The sequence below is a fragment of the Malus sylvestris genome, chromosome 15, assembly GCF_916048215.2.
Source record: "Malus sylvestris chromosome 15, drMalSylv7.2, whole genome shotgun sequence".
NCBI classification, from domain to species: domain Eukaryota; kingdom Viridiplantae; phylum Streptophyta; class Magnoliopsida; order Rosales; family Rosaceae; genus Malus; species Malus sylvestris.
The window spans coordinates 8,867,415-8,892,085 of NC_062274.1; the positions used below are offsets into that span (position 1 = coordinate 8,867,415).

At 39.2% G+C, this 24,671-nt stretch overlaps 4 protein-coding genes across 5 annotated transcripts; 2 read left to right on the forward strand and 2 right to left on the reverse strand.

Moving 5' to 3' along the window:
- Positions 1 to 895: 895 nt before the first annotated feature.
- On the forward strand, positions 896 to 2,409 carry LOC126602442 (protein BUNDLE SHEATH DEFECTIVE 2, chloroplastic-like). Its single transcript, XM_050269307.1, has 5 exons — positions 896 to 1,087; positions 1,326 to 1,414; positions 1,707 to 1,770; positions 1,882 to 1,978; positions 2,119 to 2,409. The coding sequence occupies exons 1-5, from the start codon at positions 1,030 to 1,032 to the stop codon at positions 2,204 to 2,206; spliced, it is 396 nt and encodes a 131-aa protein (XP_050125264.1). The 5' UTR covers positions 896 to 1,029; the 3' UTR covers positions 2,207 to 2,409.
- LOC126602440 (probable carboxylesterase 17) lies at positions 2,321 to 4,528 on the reverse strand. Its single transcript, XM_050269305.1, has 2 exons — positions 4,023 to 4,528; positions 2,321 to 3,537 (listed from the first exon to the last, which is right to left on the reverse strand). The coding sequence occupies exon 2, from the start codon at positions 3,454 to 3,456 to the stop codon at positions 2,524 to 2,526; it is 933 nt and encodes a 310-aa protein (XP_050125262.1). The 5' UTR covers positions 3,457 to 3,537; positions 4,023 to 4,528; the 3' UTR covers positions 2,321 to 2,523.
- Positions 4,529 to 4,650: 122 nt separating this feature from the next.
- Positions 4,651 to 7,372, reverse strand: LOC126602441 (SPX domain-containing protein 1-like). Its single transcript, XM_050269306.1, has 3 exons — positions 6,965 to 7,372; positions 5,635 to 5,761; positions 4,651 to 5,311 (listed from the first exon to the last, which is right to left on the reverse strand). The coding sequence occupies exons 1-3, from the start codon at positions 7,259 to 7,261 to the stop codon at positions 4,869 to 4,871; spliced, it is 867 nt and encodes a 288-aa protein (XP_050125263.1). The 5' UTR covers positions 7,262 to 7,372; the 3' UTR covers positions 4,651 to 4,868.
- A 6,715-nt stretch (positions 7,373 to 14,087) lies between these two features.
- On the forward strand, positions 14,088 to 20,054 carry LOC126604609 (RNA-dependent RNA polymerase 6). 2 transcript variants are annotated; one of them, XM_050271896.1, is made up of 3 exons: positions 14,088 to 14,354; positions 15,410 to 18,149; positions 18,948 to 20,054. In XM_050271896.1, the coding sequence occupies exons 2-3, from the start codon at positions 15,432 to 15,434 to the stop codon at positions 19,821 to 19,823; spliced, it is 3,594 nt and encodes a 1,197-aa protein (XP_050127853.1). In that variant the 5' UTR covers positions 14,088 to 14,354; positions 15,410 to 15,431; the 3' UTR covers positions 19,824 to 20,054. The 2 variants fall into 2 exon arrangements, with proteins under 2 accessions (XP_050127853.1, XP_050127854.1); XM_050271897.1 differs by having other exon boundaries at positions 15,414 to 18,149.
- The last annotated feature ends 4,617 nt before the right edge of the window (positions 20,055 to 24,671 follow it).

A 24,671-nucleotide genomic window follows, 5' to 3' on the forward strand; every position in this document is an offset into this window, starting at 1 on the left:
TGCCTGTAGTTGATTTTTGGTCCCATTCATAGGAGAAAAAAGTATTTGTCAAAAAACCAAAAAAAAAAAAAAAAAATCTCTACAACATTGACATGAAACAGATATTACTTTCTTAAAATAATTTTGATTTCTATCTTAATGCACATAGCAAAATAAAAAGTATGCAAGGCTCGAGTTACAATTCGTAATACATAATTGGAAAATTTAAGATATAGATTCATTCGAAAGAAATTGTTCTCATACTTATTATTTTTCTTATTAGTAATTTATGATTTTCTCGATCCGAACAAGTAAACAACTCCAAAGTTTGGAGTTTGGAGTTTGGATAAGGGCTAACCATGTCATTGTGCAAGGAGTTGATCCTCCTAACCATGTACCACCCACTTTCTCACCCCCATTGAGCTTGACTTGTAACTAACCTCCAAAAATGCATCTATTTATGACATCCAGTCTCTCGAGCATTACAACCCTTGACACAACCTTATCTGCATGGTAAGATATTATTCATTTTAGGCCACGTCCTCACGGGTTTGTTCTTGGACTTCCACCCAAAACGTGTCTTACTATAGGAAGGTGGATATGTACAAATAAGGCACACCACTTCCCCTTCCCCGGATGATGTGGGATGTTACAACCCTTCCCTAATTTTCTTTGTAAAATAGCTTCTCTGAAATGACCAAAATGTCTCTAGAAGCATAAATTTCGTCTCCTGTCGAGCCTCTGAGCTCAAGACACGTAGTAATCAATATTCGATTTCATTTGGATGGTACTCATCATCATGAATGCCTAAGCGCGAATGATGCAGAAATCGGTGTTTTAACAAAGAAGAAGTGCATATTTTAAGTATAAGGGCAAAATGGTAATTTTGAGGGACAGAAAATTGGCTAAAGGCAGCAGCTTCGCTGCCCTGTCATTTGCGTGGAAACGAGCAGATAAGCCTGCTACTTCTCTCTTCTTTGTTTTCTACCTACTCAATCTCCATTCAAACTAGTTTTCATCATAACTTGCTAGCTCCCTCCTCATTCTCCAATGGCTTATGCTTTGTACTTGGCACCTTCAAGTTCCTTGAAAATCACCCCAGAACCAGGTCTCTCTCCGCTTCTTTCGTCTTGTTATCGGCTTTTTGTATAGTTTGGACCGGAGCATAGTATGCGCAGTTGGATCCTTAGCCGTTGGATTTTTGGCAGTATATTGAGTCGTTACTTCACCTGTTACATGCTATGAGCCGGTTCATTCTAAAATTTCCGCTTGTTTATGTACTTTCTCATGAACTTGGTTGTTATTTGATCACTGACTTGAATCAATGTATACACAATGATGGATAGGCAACCATAGCGCTACTCAAAAGCTGGTTCGAATAGATAAGCTGCTGCAAATTTCTCCTGCCGCTAGATTTAACCAGCTCAAAGCTAAGGTTCTTTACTTTTTTTCCCCGATCTAACCTTGAATTATTTTTTAATTTACAAAGTATCTAGTGTTCAAGTTTATTGTCTATGGGTCAGATGGTCACATCATACTTTGGTATTAGAGCATGTTATTCACGTATTACGCTCAGACGCTACACATACCCCACATCCCTAATAACAGTTGAACACGTATTATGTCAGATTGGAAATGAAAGTCTTGCATTAGGCGCTTAAAAAATAATTTTGATTAGATATATGTTGCATGCTGAAATTTTGGTGTTGTTTTTTTCATCCCAATAGGCTGAGAAAAGCAATGAAAGCGTAAAACCTAACAGCATGATTTGCCCTGATTGTGATGCAAATGGTAAGCTAACTCTAAAAGCATGTGTGTGTGTGTGTGTGTGTGTGTGTGTGTGTGTGTATATATTAATTTTCGTTTTGGGGAAATTATATTCTTGTATTGTGAATTGGTCAGGTGCAGTTCTGTGCTCACAGTGCAAAGGTAGTGGAGTGAACTCTGTTGATCTCTTCGGTGGACGGTTTAAAGCCGGTGACTCGTGCTGGCTCTGCGGGTAACGCCTTTTTTTATCATTCAACTACGATTTTCGGGTAAAATGATGTGCTATAGTTTTCCCTGGAGAGTGTAGGGTGTAGGGACTCACTGAAACTAACTGTTTTGCTATTCATTCTCGTTGTTCTTGTTTCCTTGTAGTGGAAGAAAAGAGATGTTGTGCGGAAATTGCAACGGAGCTGGGTTTCTCGGAGGTTTCATGAGTACTTCCGATAGTACGGCCGAATGATGAAAAAAACCATTAGCTGCACAACCTTCCTAGCTTTGGACTTGTGTACATTGGCTATGCATAGTGATATAGTCTTGTGACATTGTATATGGATGGAAATTTATGGGATTCATATTATACGGCGGTTAATTTGCTGTTTCGGGTCGAATTTGATTACGAATTTCAACTTAATGAACAGCTTTGAGTAGCATTTTTTCTGCATACGTATTACATATGACTATGTTTACTAAAATGCAGATAGAAGTAGGAGTTCATGTCTCCGTTATTTTACAAATGGTTCATATTAGGATGCCCTGGTGATTGGGTATCTGAAATGGCTAATAGCTCCTGATGAATTCACCCATATTTCTCTGAAGCAAACCGGCCCCCACTGAAACGGGATCAAAGACATGAAACACATGAGACTCCTTCTCCGCCTCCACCAGCTTCACTTCTTTAACTCCTTTTTTCTGCAGAAACTCTGCATACATCACTCCTCTCTCTTTTAAAAAATCCAAGCCAGCCACATAAACAACCACAGCAGGGAACTCATCGCTCCATTCGCTTGCAGACAGTTCGGTCTTTTCAAAGTTACAACCGAAATAGTCTCGGTTGGAGCCTTTAGGTATGCTTAGTCGCCAAAACATGTCATTGCTCGCCACATCCTTTGCTCCCTCTTCAGCCATCTCTTTCTCGGTTCTCTTTTCACTCCCAAAATAAGGATGTACCAACAACAATCCCCTTATTTTGACACAACTGATTCGATTGCAAATGGCTTTGACAGCAACGTTGTGTGTTATGTTCCCTCCAGCGCTGTCCCCGGTGAGAAAAACCCGAGAGAGATCAGCTTTGTCCAGCCATGGTTCAGAGCTTGCTTGGCGACTAAGCCAATCGAACGTGTAATAGCAGTCTTCATAAGCTATGGGGAGCCGGTTCTCTGGAGCTAAACGATAGTCAACGGAAACAACAATGGATTGGGATGCAACAGCTAAGCCTCCTAAGAAATGATGGTAGCCAAGCCATGTGGTTGAGCCAATGCAGAAGCCACCACCGTGAAAATTAACCACAACCGGAAGCTTCTTCGAAGATGTTGGATTACTAGGAAGGAAAATCCTTCCCGTAATGGGTTTCGATGAGTCAATAATCACATCCTTGGACTTGAATCCGTCGGTTGATTCTGGTGAGGCAGAAGCCACCCCGGGTGAAAAGCGTTTTACAGATCCATCGGAAAAAACTTGAAGAAAGTCCGGTGCTTCTTCAACAATGGACATAATTCTTCAAACGAAAAGAAGCTCTTCCAGTTTCTTCAACTGAAGGTCTCCCAGTTCGCGAGAGTTTATAGAGGGTTGGTGCTAGTAAAGATATGATGTTAGGTTCTTCATGTAAAGTGTGTTGGCCAATAATACAAGAAGTTGGTATTAGAAAAAGGGTAGGTTAAATGTAGGAGGAACTGAAAAGTTTAGAAGTCAAAGAGGTGCGTTATGTATGTGTAGGGCAAAAAGATTTACCTAACATCAAGACCGGACTTTGACGATATCTCCTACCTTGACGGTATTTCCAACCAATAATGCAATATCATGTAACTTTATACAAGATTCTAAAAGACGCTAGTCCCTAGGCACTAGTAGGGCGGTGAGTTGAGGCCTAGCGCCTAGGCGGTTAGATGAGGTCTAGACAAATTTAATTAAATATATTATATTTTGTGTAAATATGTATTTATTTATACTTAAAATATATATGATTTTATCGTAAACTACAAAATGGAATGACATATATTATGAGCTATTAGAACATAATAAAAACATGGAGAACAAGTATATAATATGTGTTAAGATACCGTTTGGTACATGGGATGGGACGGAATGGAGTGGGACGAGGCGTTCCGTCCCACGTTTGGTGCGCCTAAAACGGGTGGAACACGCTGTTCCACGGGACAAATTTTGGGTTAATTTTCATTCCGCCTCATCCCCTCGGACCGACTCGTTCCACATCTGTGGAACACAAAATTATAACATCTCCGTCTCATTCTTCTTCCTCGTTTCCATCTGAGGGCATCTTTGCTTCCTCTCTGTTCCGTCTCATCCTGTCCCGTCCCGTCTACATACCAAAAGTATTCAACAAGTCTCTTACAATATTAAAAAAATAAAATACAAAATGAAAGTTATATATTTTCTGTCTAAGTAAGTCGAAACCTAAGCAGGTGTCTAGCCGGATCTAGACGGGCTAGGCAAGTGCCTAGGCGGTCTAGGCAAGCGCCTTGGTAGATCTAGACACCCTTTCTTAATTTTCAAATGCCTAAGCATTAATCGAGACGGAGGCTAACAGCCTAATGTCTAGGGGGTGATTTTTATAACAGTGACTTTACAATATAGCAATGCATTATCGAATTGGAATACCGTCAGAATGCCAATCAGCGGAAGGGCAATGAAAACTAAAATTCTGGAACTTTGTACAAAAAATTAAAATTTACCGAAAAAGGGGGCAACAATTGATAATTCTAACAGATAGGGAGACAATCATCTTCACACGAGTTAACGTCAGTTTGACATGCAAACAGTGGTCAGGGTAAAAAGGGATGGGATTTCAAAGGCTCGATCCCACCGTTATGAGAATACAATTGGTATCTATGATTGGTCTAAATTCAATACCAAAAGGAAATTCAATCCCTAATTTTTCAAAACCTTTATTTGGCTACTTGTTCTAAAACAGGCATATTCTTCAAATCCTCTTCCATCACATTCATTTGCAAAGGGGGCAATGAGAAGGCACTCACAGTTGAGCTTCCACTCCGTACCTCTTTCAAGACACGCAATGCTGACACAGTTTGCTTCACATAGACGCTCTCCATCTGTTTTATTTCTGCAAGTTCTGTAGGCGCTTTAAATATCCTATCTCTATTTTCAGTCACAGCCGTAGACTCGCACCGTTCTTCCACTTTGGTTGCTTCAGATGGGGCTGATGGGTCATTCTTGGAGAAAACATGATCGAGCATCACCTCGCACTCCTTTACAAGCTTGTTTAGTACATCAGTAGTGAAGAATGGTTGTTGCATGACCCTTTGGACAAAAGGAAGGCGAATTAGAGCACCAGTTCGCTTGTCATGTTTCTTTAGTATCTTCAATAGTCCTGTCGAGGAAATAGGAAGCAAAACACACCAAAAAGCACGGTTCAAGATTCTAACAATTAGGAAAAATAAAATAAGATTGATAAGTTCCTTTAACAATATTAGCCATTCATTCAACTGAACTCGCCCATGTTAGAGTTTTATTGGGCTTTACACCTTTATAAACATGTTATATTTTGTAATTACTATTTTTCAATTACAACAATAAGAGATTCAATAGTTGGTAGTCTCATGCACGATCGTGCACAACCAGAATGTCAATCTTTTCAAGACCACGCATCTCTTTTACAAGTTTTGCACACAAACATAAGATAAAGATGTATACCTGTATAGTTAAGGGCGCTGTAATTTTCTAACAAAACCATCTCTCCATGAAAATCAACTATCTCTCTCCCTACATTCATCAACTCTTCATTTGAATCCTTTGCGTCCGCTACCCTGTCTTGCAGCTCCTGTATTCCAAAATCAGAACCAGAAAGTACGCAAATTAAAAAATAATCAAAGTCGCATGCCTCTGTATCTTAGGACACACTTTCTGCTAATTGGCAGGTCCAAAGAAATACATAGAAAACTCAGGGGCCAAGTGTATTTGCAAATTGCAAGTTCATTAATAGAAGTCGTTAAGTCTTGGCGAAGAAAAGAGTAATACTTGTGCATCATAACATGCCAAACAAAGCATCAATACCAATGATTACAGTAGTGCTTTTGGCCAAAGACTATCGAAAGCATGAAGCATGTCATGCTCTCCCTTAATCATATTGTGTAAGGCGATTACTGATAGAAGAATTGTGTGACACAATAAAACTAAATTGACGGTCACAACAAAGAAAAGTGATAAGTTTTCCAAATTCAATTAGCTAATAAAAAAGTGATCTAAGTTTTCCAAATTGAATTAGCTAATCAAACTTATAATACAGACATACTGCTTCAGGTGATAAAGGGTTGAAGAACAAACTGCAAATGTGCATTTGATGATGATATATACAAATTGGAGACAAAGGGATTAGCAAATTAGCAGCCAGGAAAGTCCTGCATCAAATTATGTGAAGAAAAAAAAAGACCACAGAAGTTCATCGGCAATTAACGTTGCGAATATAGGTAAAGATTTTTGTCATGTTCCGTAGATAGACACATCATGAGTGCTCTGGGCAGTGGATTGCGGAATACAAGACAGATATATATCAAACAAATCATACTATTTCTTTAACAACACTGATATAATGTCGATAAGTTCTTATATGCCTTAAGTGGTTGTACCAATTGCTGCAAAACCCGACATTTTAAGTCAAATGGAGCTCTGAAACAAACAGAAAACCAATTTCGGGACCAATTCAACCAAATTACATACATCAAAATTGGCTAGTCAAATTAAATTACATACCTAAATCTACAAGATTGCTACTGAAACCAAAATTTACAGCAAAACAATGGCCTAAAACAATGCAAAAACCAATCAATTTCATCCAAATTCAATATTATACATCAAAGACACCATCTTTCTATATGCTAAACCAAAATTATCATACAAAAACGTAAAATTTCCGAATTCGCAAGCAGCAATTCAATCTCTCAATTTATCAACTAATTCTCGTAATTCCCAAAATCCGAATTGTATTCTTAGATAATAATTTCAAAATAAAATCAAGAAATTATACCTTCCATCGAATAACGTAATCTTCCTCCTTCTCCTCAAAAAAAGCATTAAACTTTTCCAATTCGTTCTCCAACAACCTCACGAAATCCGTTACCTCCTTGGAAACCTCACCGCCCTCGCCGTCAGCACGATCGTCGTCGTCGTCAGACAATCTAGGCCGTTTATTGGGAGGCTTGTCTCCGTCTTTGGGGTAGATCAGCTTCAGCTGCTTCTTCAAGTCCTTGTACGACAGAAACTTGTCCCGCCATTCCGGCAAGGCCTCCTCGATCAGGATGCCGAGGCTCTTCGAGAACTTCATGCTCCCGCGCTACACCGCGACGCCCGAAGTGTTCTGGGAATTTTCCGGCGAGATGTTCTGCAAACAACGGCGACGTGCGAGGTCTGATGAGAGAGAGAGGGGGAGAGAGAAGGACGGAGAGGTGATTATATATAGAAGTGGAATTAGAATATTCGTCAAGTGGGTTATGGGGAATATTCCCTCTGTTGACTATGAAAGCTAAGGACTTTGTATTTTATCTTATCCTTTCATTTCTTTTTTTGGTCGGTATTTTTTTATCCTTTTTTGTATTAAAAAAAAATTTGGAACATTAATTTATTTTTATTTTTTTGTCAAATGGAACATTAAATTTTAGTCGAATTAAAAGTTTTGATCTTTGAACTAAAACTTTGTAAGTTTTAATTGTGAACTTGTCCTAAATTCATTGTGCGAATCCAAGGTCTTTTTGAGCAACTTCATTAAGAATTTTCGTCATTTCTTTTATTTTGGACTGAAGTTTTAAAGATATTATTCAATAACATTATTACTTTATATTGTGATAATTTTAGAGATTAATATTCACGAATTTTTTGTCAAACACCAAAGTTCAATTGTGCCAGTTTAAAAGACAAATATTCCAATTTTCTCATATTTAAGTGATGATAAAAAAAAAACTATAGTCCATTGGACTTTCTATTCATTTATAAATGAGAAATCTTATGTTCAAATGTGAAATATAGCGAATTGACAACCAATTTATTCCTTTATCTCTTAATATAAACATACCAATGATAATAAAAATATTAGAGGTCAAGCTTTAAACCTCATTACTACAAAGATTAATTATTGTGAATATAATGTTACGTGGCTTTTCATCTTATCCACCTCATCTGTCCACTGTTGACTGTTATATCCACTCACTTGCTGTTAACGTATTTTAACTATGCAAATTTTGTAAATCAATTATTGATTCTTTTATTTTCTCAATCACTTGATATTATATGTGCAAAAGACCAACCAAATTATAAATGATTTAGTCATCCATATATATGTATATATAATATTAACAATTTTTAGTAATATATTCACGATCTCAATTTGATTAATGTTACTTGTTGATGCACAAAACCGAAGGGGTCTTGGAACAACGTAAATTCAACCGTGAATATGCAAGAAAGGTAAATAACACAAGATGTATCGTGGTTTACCCCAATGTTTGGGCTACGTCCACACTGATATTGTATTTCTCTGAGAGGATTGTGAGGGAGAGAAACTCTGTAATGTGAGAGGGGATGTGAGATGGTGAAGGGGCTTCAGGCCTAAGAGTTGGCCTCCCCTAATGAGGAGAGTGAGGAGTCCTTTTATAGAATAAGGGATCCTCACTTATTACATATTTGCCCCTTCTTTTATTACATAATTACATTTGAGTCCCTCGAGTATTTATACGAGGTCTAAATACGAAGGCCCTGAGTATGGTACAAACAGTAGTCCCCCAAGTCTTCAGTCAAGAGAGTATTTTGGCTAGAGACTTGAAATTCAGTTCATGTGTGGGCTAAAGTAACTAGATGTCGTCTAGAACTTACACTCGATATGAGACGGTGCTCAATCTGAAATGATGCTCAACTAGAAGTAGCACATGTTGCGAGGCTGCTCTGCTTGTGTTGCCTTGGTTGGCTCGGCTTGTGGCGTTGAAGGTGATGGAGTCTCTTTTATAGAATAAAGGCTCGTTCCTCATTACAAAAATGATGGGTTAGAGTTAGTGCTCGCGGCGAGGCGGTTGCTCAGCTGGCAGCAATGCTCTCTAATGATGGTGAGGGAGTCATTTTATAGAATAAAGGCTCGATCCTCTATACATAAATAATGGGCTAAGTCCCCTAAGTATTTTTCGTGAGTGCTCTCTAATGAAAGTGAGAAAGTCCCTTTTATAGAATAAGGGCTCGCTCCTCAATACATAAATAATGGGCTAAGTCCCCCAAGTATTTTTCATGAGGCCCAGTTGAGGCCCAATATATGGTACATAATGTAGTCCCTCAAGTCTTCGGTCAATAGAGTATGTTGGCTGGAGATTTCAAATTGAATCCATGTATGGGCCGAAGTGACGGTTGTTCGAAGGCGGTATTTGTATACCCTGCACTGAAGCTTTGTAAATGAAGCTTTGCAAGTGAAGCTTTGCAAGTTGGAGCTTTGTAAATGAAGTTTTTGAGGTTGGAGCTCTGTAAATGAAGTTTTTGAAGCTGGAGTTCTGTAAATGAAGCTTTCGAAGCTGAAGCTTTGTAAATGAAGCTTTCGAAGCTAGAACTCTGTAAATGAAGCTTTCGAAGCTAGAGTTCTGTAAATGAAGCTTTTGAAGCTAGATTGACATGAGTGATGCTCATGGATGTTGACATGAGTGATGCTCATGAATGTTAACATGAGTGATGGTCATGAATGTTGATATGAATGATGGTCATGAATGTTTATGTGTGATTGACATGAGTGATGCTCATGAATGTTTATGTATGATTGACATGAGTGATGCTCATGTATGATTTTGGAGTACTGGACGTACCTTTGATCACCTGGTTGGTGATAATAGCGACAGGCTGCTGAATAATTTTGGGAGTATTGTGCGTACTTTTGATTACCTGGTTGGTGATAATAGCGGCAGACTGCAGAATAATTTTGGAGTACTTGGGCGTACTTTTGATCACCTGGTTGGTGATAATAGCGGCAGGGTGCCGAATAATTTTGGAATACTGGGCGTACTTTTGATCACCTGGTTGGTGATAATATAGGGCTTGGCTCTTTTGGGCATATGGTCATTCGCCCTCCCCATAACACTCCAGCCCATTATTTTGAGCTTGACGTTATTTTTTATTACCCTATAATGGGGTTTATACAGATATATCCGAAAAGATAGGAAAAATAAATTACATCGTTCAAAAATAAATCCGACCCTCTGCTCAATGGGTCACGCCTATAATTCCCTTTTCTGCATGCCATCACCATCGCAATTATGTCTGCTTCTTTTTATCTTCTTTTGCTTTATGCTTTCTCTTTTTCTTTTCCCTTCTCTGTTTTTGCTTTTCCCCATTTTGAGATGATGGGCCACGAAGGCCGGTAGCTGTCATCGTTAGTATTTTGGTCATGGAGAAGATATAATAATAAAAGTATTTGGTGGTCGGTTAAAAGCCATGATCAAAAGAATCCTTCCTAGTAGACGATGATAAGAAAAGAAATCCCACCAGAAACTGTCTGTAAACCTAATAATCATACCCCACCAAGTTGACTCGGAGGTGGAGACTCAGCTTACTGAACAACTCGTACATCCGACCCAGATCAGCTGCGCTCCCATGTGAGTGCAGAACAGTGAGCTTAATATATTTGTGCGGTGAATGAACTATAGCACGTCACCATCTGCGCCATATTTCATCGTTTGCTGGAATGAGACCAGTCCCCATGACAAATTCTAGCATTTCAACCAAGATTCTCTTTGAATAAGCCTTTGAATTATCCCTTAATATATGTTTGGCAATCGCCGAATCAGAAACTATCTAAAAGGACTTTGGTCCAAATTTCAACCTTTCTAAAGGTCATTCTTTTCCAGCTCTTCTTGTCCTTGTCCCTCACCAGCACCTCGCTTATCAAAACCCTTTCCTCATCGTGTCGACTTGACGCGTATTCCTTCTGCTGCGACTGAGTCGACTTGTCCGGCCGAGTCAAAGCTAGCGACGTCGAGCATAAAAGCGGCGACTTCCTTATGAACTGGCCCCGGCCTGCATTCCAATTTCGCGACTCGGACTCTGATAAGTTGGCAGACCAAGTTAGCAACAGCAACGCCGAGCAGAGTATGGGCAAAGGAAGGAACTTTGGGAAAGAAGAACGAGTCATAAACGAGTCGATGAGTTGGGCTAGTTACGTTGTCATCGGCGTCGGGAAGGTCCAAGTCACTGGCGTCGTTGAGGTTGTTGATGGTAGCTAAGAAATCAGAGTCGTCTTCCATGGTAACTTCCTGACCGGAATTGCCTGCGTCGGAGAAACAGATTTGTGATGGTGGGTCATATCCTCATCTTCAAGAACTCGTTCCCCCACTTCAACATATTTGTTGGGGCGTCTGCCTTTTCCATTGGAGATGTCTTGCATCCCTTGCGGTATGTGGTGCCATCCTTTTTCACAACCCAGCCGTATTCAGAACAACGCGATCTGGTTCTTGTACCTATTCCCAGTTTTGTTGGCGACTTGCAACTCAGGACCCACAATGTCCAACATAACAGCGTAAAGCTTCTTAGTACTCTTAACAACCTATTGAAAGCAGAGGAGATAGTTGGTCTCTGAATCTCTGAATATCTGAATCTTTGACTGGTGGTGTAGAGCAAAAGAATCGGTACTTTAGTTAGGTTTCCAATAGAGGATAGCCCCAAGGTGGGTAATGGTGCAGGGAAATTAATGGGGAGAAAAATGGGTTTTTGGATGGTTTTTTGCAGATTCACGACGGAGGTGAAAAAAAATGAAAGATAACCGACATAAATTTTTGTGTCGATTCCCACATAAGACGCCAAATGTTGATGCACAAAACCGGAGGGGTTTTGGAACAACGTAAATCCAACCATGAATCTGCATGAAAGGTAAATAACACAAGATGTATCGTGGTTTACCCCAATGTTTGGGCTACGTCCACGCTGATATTGTATTTCTCTGAGATGATTGTGAGGGAGAAACTCTGTAATGTGAGAGGGGATGTGAGAGGGTGAGGGGGCTTCAGGCTTAAGAGTTGGCCTCCCCTAATGAGGAGAGTGAGGAGTCATTTTATAGAATAAGGGTTCCTCATTTATTACATATTTACTCATTCCTTTATTACATAATTACATTTGAGTCCCCCGAGTATTTATACGAGGTCTAAATATGGAAGCCCTAAGTATGATACAAACATTACTGTTACACATATAAAAATATTTAAATGATAACATCAAAATAAACGAATTTTAACTATGGTTGGACAAAGTGATACCCCATGAGATAGAAAGGTTACAATTATTATATGTATATTTTTTAAGAAAGAGATTCTTGGTATATACGCATGTGGTAATTAGTTATTTTTTATTTGATTGTTTGTTTTTCAAAATATATTTTGATTAACTTTCTAATCACTTACATTTTTTTTTTGTGCAAATTTTAAATGTTTTTATCGAAATTCTGAAAAGGAGAAACATAATTTTTTGGGTAAATATCAGTTTACTACCCTCATGTTTCGTGGTTTTCAACATTTAGTACATCAAATTTTTTTTGTCCCAGAGTCATACCTAAAGTGTTAATTTTGGGACAGTCTCATACATCCGTTAGTCAAACTGTTAAATCTACCGTTAACTTATGACGTGGTGCCTATATGGACAATGACTAGGCGCCACATGTCATTAAGGGGTCCACGTGGATTTTTTTTAAGGGGTTCCAAAAAAAAAAAAGGAAACCCGTCTTCTACCCCACACCCTCTCTCCTTCCATTATCCCTCCCCTCTCTACCTCCGAAACCTGTCTTCTACCCCCGCACCCTCTCTCCCTCCATTCTCCCTCCCCCTCTCTCTCTACCTCTCTCTCTCCTCTCTCATCTCTCTATCTACCTCTCTCTTATCTCTCTCATCTCTCTGTACCTTTCTCTCATCTCTATCTCTACCTTTCTCTCCTCTCTCATCTCTCTCTCCTCTATCTCTCCTATATTTGTACCTCCATCCATTCTCCAATCCAGCAAAGATTCAATCTTTTCCCAATTTTGAATACGAAAGAGAGAAAGCATCTTTCCCTATTTCTCTGCAATTTCTAGGGTTTCCGGTACTGACCCCGACCTTGACCCGATCTTTTCTCCAATTTCTAGGGTTTATTAAAGAGATCCCGACCCCGACCCGATCTTCTTCGTTACACCACCCATTTCCCACCGCTGTGATATTCCTCGACAACGTCTCGGTTTCTCAGAGCTCGAGCCCGCCTACTTCGCCGGAATCAGAGCCCAAGCCCGCCTTAGACAAACCCTCAAGAAGATCTTTCTGCCACTGATGTCTTCATCTAAGCCAAAGCAAAATCTTGGTTTTTCTCCATTTTTGGTTTCTGGGTTTGAGAGTTACTTTGTTTTTGGGATTTTACAAGGAAGAAGTGAGAAGGGAGGAAGGAAGGATGAGAGACTGGAAGTTGCTTTGTTTCGGTTTTTTGTTTTTTTGTTTTTTTGAACCCCTTCTCAAAAAAAAAAAAAAAATTCCACGTGGACCCTTAATGACACATGGCGCCCAATCATTGTCCACATAGACACCACGTCATTAGTTAACGGTAAATTTAACAGTTTGACTAACAGATGTATGAGATTGTCCCAAAATTAATACTTTAAGTATGACTATGGGACGAAAAAAACTTGATGTACTAAGTGTTGAAAACCACGAAACATGAAGATAGTAAATTGATATTTACCCCAATTTTTTTAGTACACGATATAATTTACACAAAGGAGAGAAGAAGTTCAACTAAAGCATAGAATGAGCAAGTTAATTTGATATTGAATTCATCATCCACAAGATTCGAACTAAGACCTCTCACTCAGAGAAATAAGCGCAATTTAAATTATTCGGTTACAATAAAACAATACTACATTTACGTTTTTTAACATATAATATTATATTATGGGGTGTGCTATTCACACATTTCTTTTTACTTCTCACACATCCTTTGTTAATTTCTGCCCTTTGATTTTCTTTAATTCAGTCGATCCGACTACCGCAAATTAAAAAGATGTGTATATAGTAAAAAAAAGATGTGGAAATAGCACAACCCTATATTATTTGACCGAAACACCAGTTGTAGAAACCGGTCGGATATAAGTAGTAGTATTTTCAATGTGACAATTCATCGAACACTTCACAGCCGGCATTTACTCTTCCTTTAATTTTGCCCTTTCCTTTTTCCATTCTAGTCAGAGTCACAAAGCGGGAACTTCTTCAAGAAGGCGAGCCAAAAAGCCACAAGACCGCAAAATCACGCTTCCTTCATTCATTCATAAACCTCTCCACATTCCACCACCGAGGCACACAGCTCACACTCAGTCTTTCTCTCTCTCTCTCTCTCTCTCTCTCTCTCTCTCTCTCTCACATTGTCTCGCTCCGAGTTCTCCAACTCAAGAGGTCAGTGCTGCTTTTCTTCCTCAGTTTCTGTTCATTTGTGTTTGTTTGCCGAGAAAATGTGGGGGAAAAGTTGTATGTACACGGTCTGATAGATTTCTGGTTGTGATTATGCATCAATGAAATGGAATTTCTTTCTAATAGGATGCAGTTTTCTCAGAAAATTTAAGTCCGTACAGTGGAAATTGAGTTTGGTTTTTATAGGTGTATATGATCACAATTTGTTCAGTTTGCTTTGTTTTCTGAGCAAAAAATGGAACTTGTTGTTCTGATGAATCTGATCATGTTGCTACAAAAGTGTAGGAGATTAATCGAAAACGAACAATCATGTATTTTTGTTAGTTGGGGTTAATGAATCTAGATCGCTGTCTTGGGGCTAAGAGGAAGATGGAGTTTTTATTCGATTTCAATTATTTGAGGTTAATGGGTTTTCAGTGTTCTTCATTTGGTAACATATGATGTTTTGAATTCCACGACGTTTCGCCAATACTTTGCGTTCTGTCTTGTATGCGTGTATTGAACTATGAGATACACAAGGAAGGTGTGGGAGTGCCCATCATGTGGAAGCCCTGTCCCCAAACCACTAAACCAGACATATTGATCACTGTTCTTGTTTTGCTTTACACCCATTTATGCTTCCAATCTCACTTGCCGTCTTTTCCTTTGAGTGGAAAACCCAACCCCAAACCACATTGTTGATTTGTATTGTGTTCGCTATTCTTCCATTCAGTTTGATTTACTGATTGATTGGAACCTTAATCTTTGGGTTTGTGCACAACATTCTTTTCCGATCAGCAAGGATTTCGTGAACGAGTCTGTCACAATTTTTTGTGTTATATTTCTTTATATTTTGTCAAACAGATGATTATAATTTTCCCATCCTCCTTGGTCATGTTGCTGAGGACCCTTTTTTGAGTTCTTCGTTACCAGATGGTGACTTTGGTGGTTGAATTACTGTGTGAATATTAATCTATGTTGCTGATTCTGCTCAAGTACATGTTTGTTCATTTGTATCAGGCTTACTGATCTGGTTTTTTTTTCATTTTCTTTTGTGTCAGACAGTGAATATTTGTAGAGAAAATGGAATCTGAAGCAAGTGAAACTAGCACAGTGGTAACTCAACTTAGTTTTGGTGGATTTGGTAGACATGTGAAGGCAAGCGATCTTGTAACGTACTTGGAAGATGAAATTGGGCTTGTATATAGGTGCAGGTTGAAAACATCTTGGACCCCTCAAGAGTCCTTTCCAAATTTTGAGCTCATTGATCCTTCAAATATTGCAAGAACAAATGATTATATCATGGTGGAGCCTCATGCATTTGTGCATTTTGCCATGCCTGAGTCAGTAACTTTTGCTATGGATGCAGCAGGGCGTTCTCAACTCTTTTACAACAATGAACCATTGAAAGTAAGTTTGGGTCCTGAGAATCCATATTTCTTGAATAGGAGGAGGAGGGATAAAGCTCCATTCAAGTTATCTGATGTATGTGTCGACATTGGAAGTTTAGTTCGTCAAGATGAGTTTTTTGTCGCTTGGAGAGGACCCACTTATGGTGTTGACTTTATTGTGGATCCTTTTGATGGAACATGCAAATTTTGTTTTACCAGAGACACTGCATTTTCATTTAAGGGGATAAAGAAGCATGCAGTCATTAAATGCGATTTTATGGTAGAGTTCTTGGTAAGAGACGTTTCTGAAATCAAGCAATACACAGATACTGCATATCATGTAATTCTGTTGCGGCTGGCTTCATCACCCTGGGTTTCGTATAGAACTGCTGATGATGACATTGACCAATCAGTCCCATTTAATCTGTTGGATGATGATGATCCTTGGATTAGAACCACGGATTTTACTCCTAGTGGGGCTATTGGGCGTTGTAATTGCTACAGAGTTTCAATACCCCCCCGACATGGTGCAAAGTTGAAGAGGACCATGGATTATCTTCGAGAACACAGGGTGCGGGAGGTTTGCCTCAAACGGCCTCCTAAGGTTCAAAACGAACCTGATTTTGGAATGCCTGCTTCGGATCCTTTCTTCTGTATTCATTATAAGGATGATATTTCGTTTGAGATAATGTTCTTGGTTAATGCAGTAATGCACAAGGGCATTTTTAATCAGCACCAGTTGTCGGACAGTTTCTTTGATTTACTGAGGAGCCAACCAAAGGAGGTCAATGTGGCTGCATTGAACCACTTGTGCACTTACAAGCACCCAGAATTTGATGCCTGTAAGAGACTGAAAGTTGTTCAAGATTGGTTGCTGAAGAACCCCAAGCTTTTCAAGGATCCTAAGCGATTGGATGACATTTCTGAAGTTAGGAGGTTGATTATCACCCCAACTAAAGCCTACTGTCTTCCGCCAGAGGTTGAACTTTCCAATAGGGTTCTTAGAAAGTATAAGGAAGTTGCTGATCGGTTCTTAAGGGTTACCTTTATGGATGAAGGTATGCAGACAATCAACTCTCATGTTCTGAACTCTTATGTTGCTCCTATTGTGAAGGAAATTATGACGAACGCCTCTCCTCAGAAAACAAATGTATTCAAAAGGGTGAAGACAATTTTGACTGACGGCTTTTACTTGTGTAGTCGTAAGTACTCTTTCTTGGCCTTCTCATCCAATCAATTGAAGGATCGTTCTGCCTGGTTTTTTGCTGAAGACATGAACATTGCTATCCTTGACATCAAAAAATGGATGGGAAAGTTCGCCAACAAAAATATTGCTAAATGTGCTGCTAGGATGGGCCTATGCTTTTCTTCTACATATGCAACGGTAGACGTTCCATTAAGTGAAGTTAATTTTGACCTTCCAGATATCAAGAGGAATGAGTATGATTTTTCTGATGGGATTGGTAAGATTACTCCTGACCTCGCAATGAAAGTCGCAGAGAAGTTGAAACTCGACAGAGATCCACCTTGTGCATATCAAATAAGATATGCTGGCTGTAAAGGGGTTGTGGCTTGTTGGCCATCCAATGGTGATGGGTACCGGCTTTCTTTAAGGCCTAGTATGAACAAGTTTAAGTCATGCCATACTATACTGGAAATTTGTTCTTGGACTAGGTTGCAGCCGGGTTTTCTAAACAGGCAGATCATCACATTACTTTCTGCACTAGATGTTCCAGATGAGATATTCTGGAGAAAGCAGGAGAGAATGGTTTTAAAGTTAAACCGGATGCTTGTGGACACAGATGTGGCATTTGATGTTCTCACTGGCTCTTGCGCTGAGCAAGGAAATGCAGCAGCTATAATGCTGAGTGCTGGTTTCAAGCCCCAGACAGAACCTCATCTACGGGGCATGTTAACCTGTATACGAGCCGCTCAGCTTTGGGGCCTTAGGGAAAAGGCTAGGATTTTTGTTCCTTCTGGAAGATGGCTTATGGGATGTCTAGATGAGCTAGGGGTACTTGAGCAAGGCCAGTGCTTTGTCCAAGTGTCTACCCCGTCACTACAGAATTGTTTTGCCAATCATGGCTCTAGGTTTGATAAGATTGAGAAGAATCTTCAAGTGATTAAGGGGCTTGTTGTGATAGCAAAGAATCCTTGCCTTCATCCCGGAGATATAAGGATTCTTGAAGCAGTTGATGCCCCTGAGTTACGCCACTTGCATGATTGCATTCTTTTCCCTCAGAAGGGTGATAGGCCCCACACAAATGAAGCTTCTGGAAGTGACCTCGATGGGGACCTTTACTTTGTTACTTGGGATGAAGATCTTATTCCCCCAAGTAAGAAGAGCTGGACTCCTATGATGTATGATCCTCAAGAAGCCAAACCTCATGGGCGTCCTATAACTCAGATGGTACTTACTTGCCCTTTTCATTGGTTGTCTCCAAGATTCTGTGAATATTTTGGAACATGATTAATTGTCTTCTCTTTCCATGCTTGCTTTCTATAATGGACAATATGCCATTCTTTTCTTAGACAAACAGCATTTTCACTATCTTGCATGCTTCGACAACAAAGATTAATAAAACTGCATGTCTATCAGATATGTGAATTTTCTTTTAGAGTTGATAGTGTCATCAGTCTGATATCATGTCTGGTTTATGCTCACAAGAGTTGTTTTGTTTTATGCTCTATAGGAGTAAGTTTCTATCAACTAATTCCCTGGAAACACATTTGATGCCACCATTTCGGTTATGGTTGTACTATTAAGGATGCGTGTCATAAACTTCTTCAGTTTAGTGTTATTCCTAGAAGTTGAAGCTGGTATGATGTGGACTACAGAATTTTATGTTCGCACTCCTACAATATATCTAGCAACATGAAATGCATGTTAACAATTGTTTTATATTCTATCAACATCAATTGTCAATGTGAAGTTTCCTGGCAAATGGGTTTTCTTTTTTGTACAATATAACCATTCTTCTACTTAATCCATTGATAGAAAGGTTATATAAACAAGATGTGGCAGAATTATGACGTATTGTCCAAAAGTGAATCAAGCGATGTTTCCTTCGTGGTTTGTTCTTCATTTATTAGGTTTACATTCTAAATAAATTGTGTTCTCTTGTTTGATTTACACTATTTTATTTCGGTCCCAAAGTTTTCATGGATATCTCTTGATTCTCTTACCGTCATTATGTTTATACCGCAGGATATTATAAATTTTTTTGCGAAAAACATGGTGAATGAGAACTTAGGGGCTATATGCAATGCACATGTGGTTCATGCTGACCGTAGTGATTATGGGGCTATGGATGAGAACTGCCTTCTATTAGCTGAGTATGCAGCATTAGCAGTTGATTTTCCAAAAACTGGAAAGACTGTTGCCTTGCCAGCACATCTAAAGCCGAAGATGTACCCTGATTTCATGGGGAAGGAGGAGCACCAGACGTACAAGTCAACTAAAATTTTGGGGCGACTATATCGCCACATTAGAGATGCTTATGACGAAGAAATGGCAACCTCTTTGGAGCTGAATTATACTCCTGGTGACATCCCATATGATATGGATCTGGAGATTCCTGGAGCCACTGATTTTATAGCTGACGCGTGGGAGAAAAAGTGCTCTTATGATGGCCAGGTGAAGGGTCTAATGGGGCAATACAAAGTTAAGAGAGAAGAAGAGATTGTTACTGGGCATGTTTGGTCCATCCCCAAATCCAACAGCAAGAAGCAAGGGGAGCTGAAGGAGCGGTTGAAGCAATCCTACGGTGCTCTTAAAAAAGAATTCAGGCTAATTTTTGAGAACAGGGATCCAAATATTGAATCTCTTACTGATGATGAGAAGAGTATACTGTATGAACAGAAGGCATCGGCATGGTACCAGGTGACTTACCACCCGAAATGGGTGAAAAGATCAATCCATTTGCAAGAGCCGGATGTTGCTGGAAATGTGGCGATGTTGAGCTTTGCCTGGATTACAGCGGACTACCTTGCACGAATCAAGATCAAGCGCCGCGGAGTGGAACATATTGATTCTCCGAAGCCTATCAACTCTTTGTCGAAGTACCTAGCTGATCGAATGTGAGCAGCAATGGAAGACCTAAGAGCCGTTTATTGCGGCATCTGGAAACCCTTGAGAGTTGTCCCATGTCTCTCCGTTAAACATCACGGCGACAAGGCCATTCTGCCAGTTTTATTAGCTTAAGTTTTATGTTTAATCTTTGTGTTTTTTGATTTCTCCTTTGGAAGTATGACTCGTTGAAGCTACTGGTTGATATCTTCAGAAACAAACCGAAATAGAAGTTCTGGGTTCCTACTTTTGCAGTCTTTAATTTCTTATTTTTACTTCTGTGATTTGAAAGATTTCAGTTTTATTTGTCATTTGCCAGAAAATAATTAATATCTCAAATTTAAATTATTCAAAATAAATGGTTTCTTTCAAACCAGAAAATTCAAAATTTAGCCGTCACCCCTGTAATTATCGAGCTATTCCATCAGCATTATTCTAACAGAGTAGTTACTACTCCAGACTTGACACGGATCCACGACGACAACGAGCAAATATGAAAAGATGAATGCTACGGGTATATGCTCACGCACGCGAGTGACCTTAGAATGCTCTACGGTTGTCCGCTCACGTATGTTAGTGACTCTAACTATTGATGCCGGTGGGGTTAGAATGCAGCGACAACCAAATTTTTCTCGTATGCAGGTTCGCTCACAAATGACGCTAGCAAAACTAAAGCTAAAATTTCTCTGTGACTACAAATATCACTGTCACATCTGCATCAACTTTGCATTTGACAATCACATAAATTTGATCGTAGAGTATGGAGCATTGATGATCATTGATCATCCCCACCTACCCAAGGGCAGTCCCTTCAGGACTAGGTCGTGTTCTTTTAAATTTGTCATCGTACGGACGTTTGGGGGCGGCAGTTCATGTGGTCTTAATTCTTTCTAATTCACACCACAAGATGCGTTCGTCCTATTTTGCTGCCTTGAAAAATCCACGTCTACTTCTCTTCACCTCTTCAACTATTGGTAGTTAATTGACTTCAAAAAAATCTCATTTTGGTATTCACGATAAGAGTTCGACTCTCATCTTCTTCTTTTTTCTCCCTGAATTAATGGAAGAAAAATCCATGAATGTGTTGGGAAGAGTTTAGGAAATTGGGTTTCTATCCTTTCATTTGAATTATGAAACTCGGGTATTGTATTCATCATTCACAACATGATGAGCATCTCTTTGCACTCGTGTTTTCGATGTTTCCTTCCTCGTAAATCTTTGTTAAACACAACCTTTTACCCAAGGGAACTAAAAACTCCAGAATTTCGGTTCTAATGGATTTACTGCTAGAGCTTTTTTTTTTTTTTGTAAAGACAAATATGTTTTACAGTAAAATAACTCTTCAGATATTCTGCGGTAGAAATCTAAAATTGTCCAAGCATGTGGTATATATGCTTCTCAATCACATTAGAAATTCTAAGTTGATGCTGATTCCATTGATGTTGAAACAAAAAACATGATGGGTATGTGATGTTAAAACTGCTTAAACAGATGTTATTTTCAATATAATTAAGCATAAATTTATTTTATTTTCGTATCAGATTTGTATCACATCTTTAATAGTAGGAATGTAATATGAAAAATATCGTAAGAATTTCATTTTTACGTCCGCTAAGCGAAACCCCTCGTTCGCACTACGACAATCATCAATGACAAATCCTATATATAAGTTTGGCTAAAATATAAAACATTCCTATGCTTTATACACCAAATTTAGATTTAGACTATTTATGGAAAATATCAGTTCATTCATGTGCCAAATTCTTTTTACTGTGTTTTTGTTTCTGCATTTGTCTGTAAGTACAACCAGAGAACAATCTTTACTTTTCTTTTCTCATCTTTTGAAGCAATTGAATCATTTTTAGGGTTTTAATTGAAATGTACTAGACAAAGTCAAAGTTCAATTATTCTTTCTATGAAAGTAGAGCTAATTAAACAAGTTGTGTGCTTTGTGATTCCTTCTTTCTTGAGTTTTCTGATTAGGCAGGGTTTATTTATGTGCTCATATAATAATATAGGGTTGGGCATTTGGGATCGAAAACCAAACAGAAATACAGATTAAACCGAACTGTATGGAATGCTTAGTTTTTGCAATTTTGAAATGGTTTCCATCGGTTTGAAATCAGACCGAAAGTTAAAATAACGGTTTGATTTTGGTTCCTAGTATTTGGAACCGTAGACATGCTCACCTGTTGCCCAAATTGTTGGTATATGGTCCAGCCCATGATCAATGTTCTAGATTATTCTAGTAAGCAAGTGAGGTGGCTGGAGCATTCTAGACATTTCTCGCATGTTATTAAGTTGATGGAAGAAGCTAGAGAGTACTAGCTTCCTTGGTTGCAAATGGAAAGATCTAGAAGCTACAATGTTGTGGCTAGTCTAGAATTATCTATGCTGGAGGTTTGAAGAATACACTAGAAACTAGTAGAATGTCAAACCCTCACCTATAAATATGGGTGTGATGTTGTAATGAAGTAACCAATTAAGAACCAAGTGTGAGTAGCAAAGGATCAAGTCCAAAGCTAGAGTTCCACTCCAAGAGTGAGAGTGAGAGTGTTCCACTACACATTGTGAGTGAAGTTTAGAGTGATAGAAAGTGTGTGTCATACTTTCTTGTATCCATCAAGCATTGTCTTTGGCTTGGTAAGACTACACTTGTTGTACTCATCTTTTTCATATAGTGAAGATTGATCATTGTTTTGTGGACGTAGGCATAAATTGCCGAACCACATAAATTCTTGGTGTCCATTTTCTACTTTACTTTGTGCATTCTCTATCTTGTAGTACCGACATTCCTAACAAGTGGTATCAGAGCCAGGTTGATTCGTACTACGAGATGGAAGGAAGTGGCATTATGATCAAACTCACCAACTCTAATTGGGTAACATGGAAGCCAAGGATGGAGGACATTCTCTATTGCAAAGATCTGCATGAGCCAATTGAAGGAGATGCCGCTAAGCCCGAGAGCATGTCCGGTGCCGAGTGGAAGAAGATGAATCGCAAGGCAATTGGCATAATTAGACAATGGGTGGATGATAGTGTTTTTCACCATGTGTCTAATGAAACCAATGTCCGTGAGTTTTGGATGAAGCTTGAGTCCTTGTTTGAGAAGAAGACCCCAGCCAAGAAAGCCTTCTTGATCAAAAAGCTCATCAATGTGAAGTACAAGGATGGTTTAAGTGTAGCAGAACACTTGAACAATTTTCAGAATATCATCAACCAGTTGGCTACTATGAAAATGACGATCGAGGACGAGCTACAAGCGCTCTTGTTACTTGGATCATTGCCAGACAGTTGGGAGACCTTTGTGGTGAGTATAAGTAACTCTGCTTCTAATGGTGTTCTTACTCTTGATAATGTTAAAAATAGCATGCTCAATGAAGAAACAAGGAGAAAGACGTCAGGCACAAATAGCAGCCAAGTATTTGTCACAGAGAACTGCAGAAGAAGCAAGAGTAGAGGGCCTAGAGGTCATGGCAGGAGTCCTAGCTGATCCAAGTCAAGGTTCAGGGGTGGATGCCACCATTGTGGCAAAGAATGCCATATGAAGAAAAATTGTCGAGTTTGGAAGAGAGAGCAAAGGGAAGGAAACAATCAGAAGAAATATGATACTGGCAGTACCACCGCTGTCATATGTGGTGATGTACCAGAAATATTGTCTGTTGGTGAATGTCTGCATATGTTCAACTCTGACAGAGACATTGAATGGATCTTTGACAATGGAGCTTCTTTCCATGCTACGTCCAAACGGGAGTTTTTTAGTACATACAAAGAAGGTGACTTTGGCATAGTGAAGATGGGGAATGAAAGCTATTCCAAAATTCTTGGAATTGGTGATATTTGCCTAAGAACTAATCTCGGCTGCCAGTTGATGTTGAAAGATGTGAGACATATTCCTGATGTACGTCTCAATTTGATATTCATTAGTACCCTTGATCGATAAGGATATTATCACTATATTGGCGAAGGAAAATTGAAGCTTACCAAAGGCTTAATGGTGGTAGCAAGAGCACAACTTTGTTGTATGTTGTACCGGTCAAATGCCAAGGTTTTGAAATGTGAGTTGAATGCTGTGGAGGACTCATCTCTAGACTTGTGGCATAAAAGACTAGGCCACATGAGCGAGAAAAGTCTACAAGTTTTGGCAAAAAAGTTTCACATTCCCTTTGCCAAAGGTACGTCGTTAAACTCTTGTGAGCATTGTTTATTCGGAAAACAAAGAAAAGTTAGTTTTTCTGTTCCATATACAAAGAAAGGAAATTTGTTAGATCTTGTTAATTCAGATGTGTGTGGTCCCATGGAAGTCGAGTCACTTGGAAGAAATAAATATTTTGTTACTTATATTGATGATGTTTCACGAAAGGTCTGGGTCTTATTGTTAAAATCCAAAGACCAGGTGTTTCAGACATTCCAGGAGTTTCCTGCCATGGTGGAGAGGGAAACTGGGAAATCTCTCAAGTGCCTTCGTAGCGACAACGGCGGCGAGTACACATCTCACAAGTTTAGAGAGTATTGTGTGAAACATGGTATACGTCAAGAGAAGATAGTTCCTGGAACTCCACAACATAACGGTGTTGCTGAAAGAATGAACCGAACCATCATGGAGAAAGTCAGGTGCATGCTGAGGACTGCAAAGTTATCTAAGTAGTTCTGGGGTGAAGCTGTAAGGACAGCCTGCTATTTGATCAACTGATCTTCATCAGTACCATTAGGTCTTGATGTTCCAGAGAGAGTATGGACTGATAATGATGTGTCTTACTCTCATCTGAAGGTATTTGGTTGCAAAGCTTTTGTGCATGTGCCCAAAGAGCAGAGATCGAAGTTAGACTACAAAGCTACACCGTGCATCTTTCTTGGTTATGG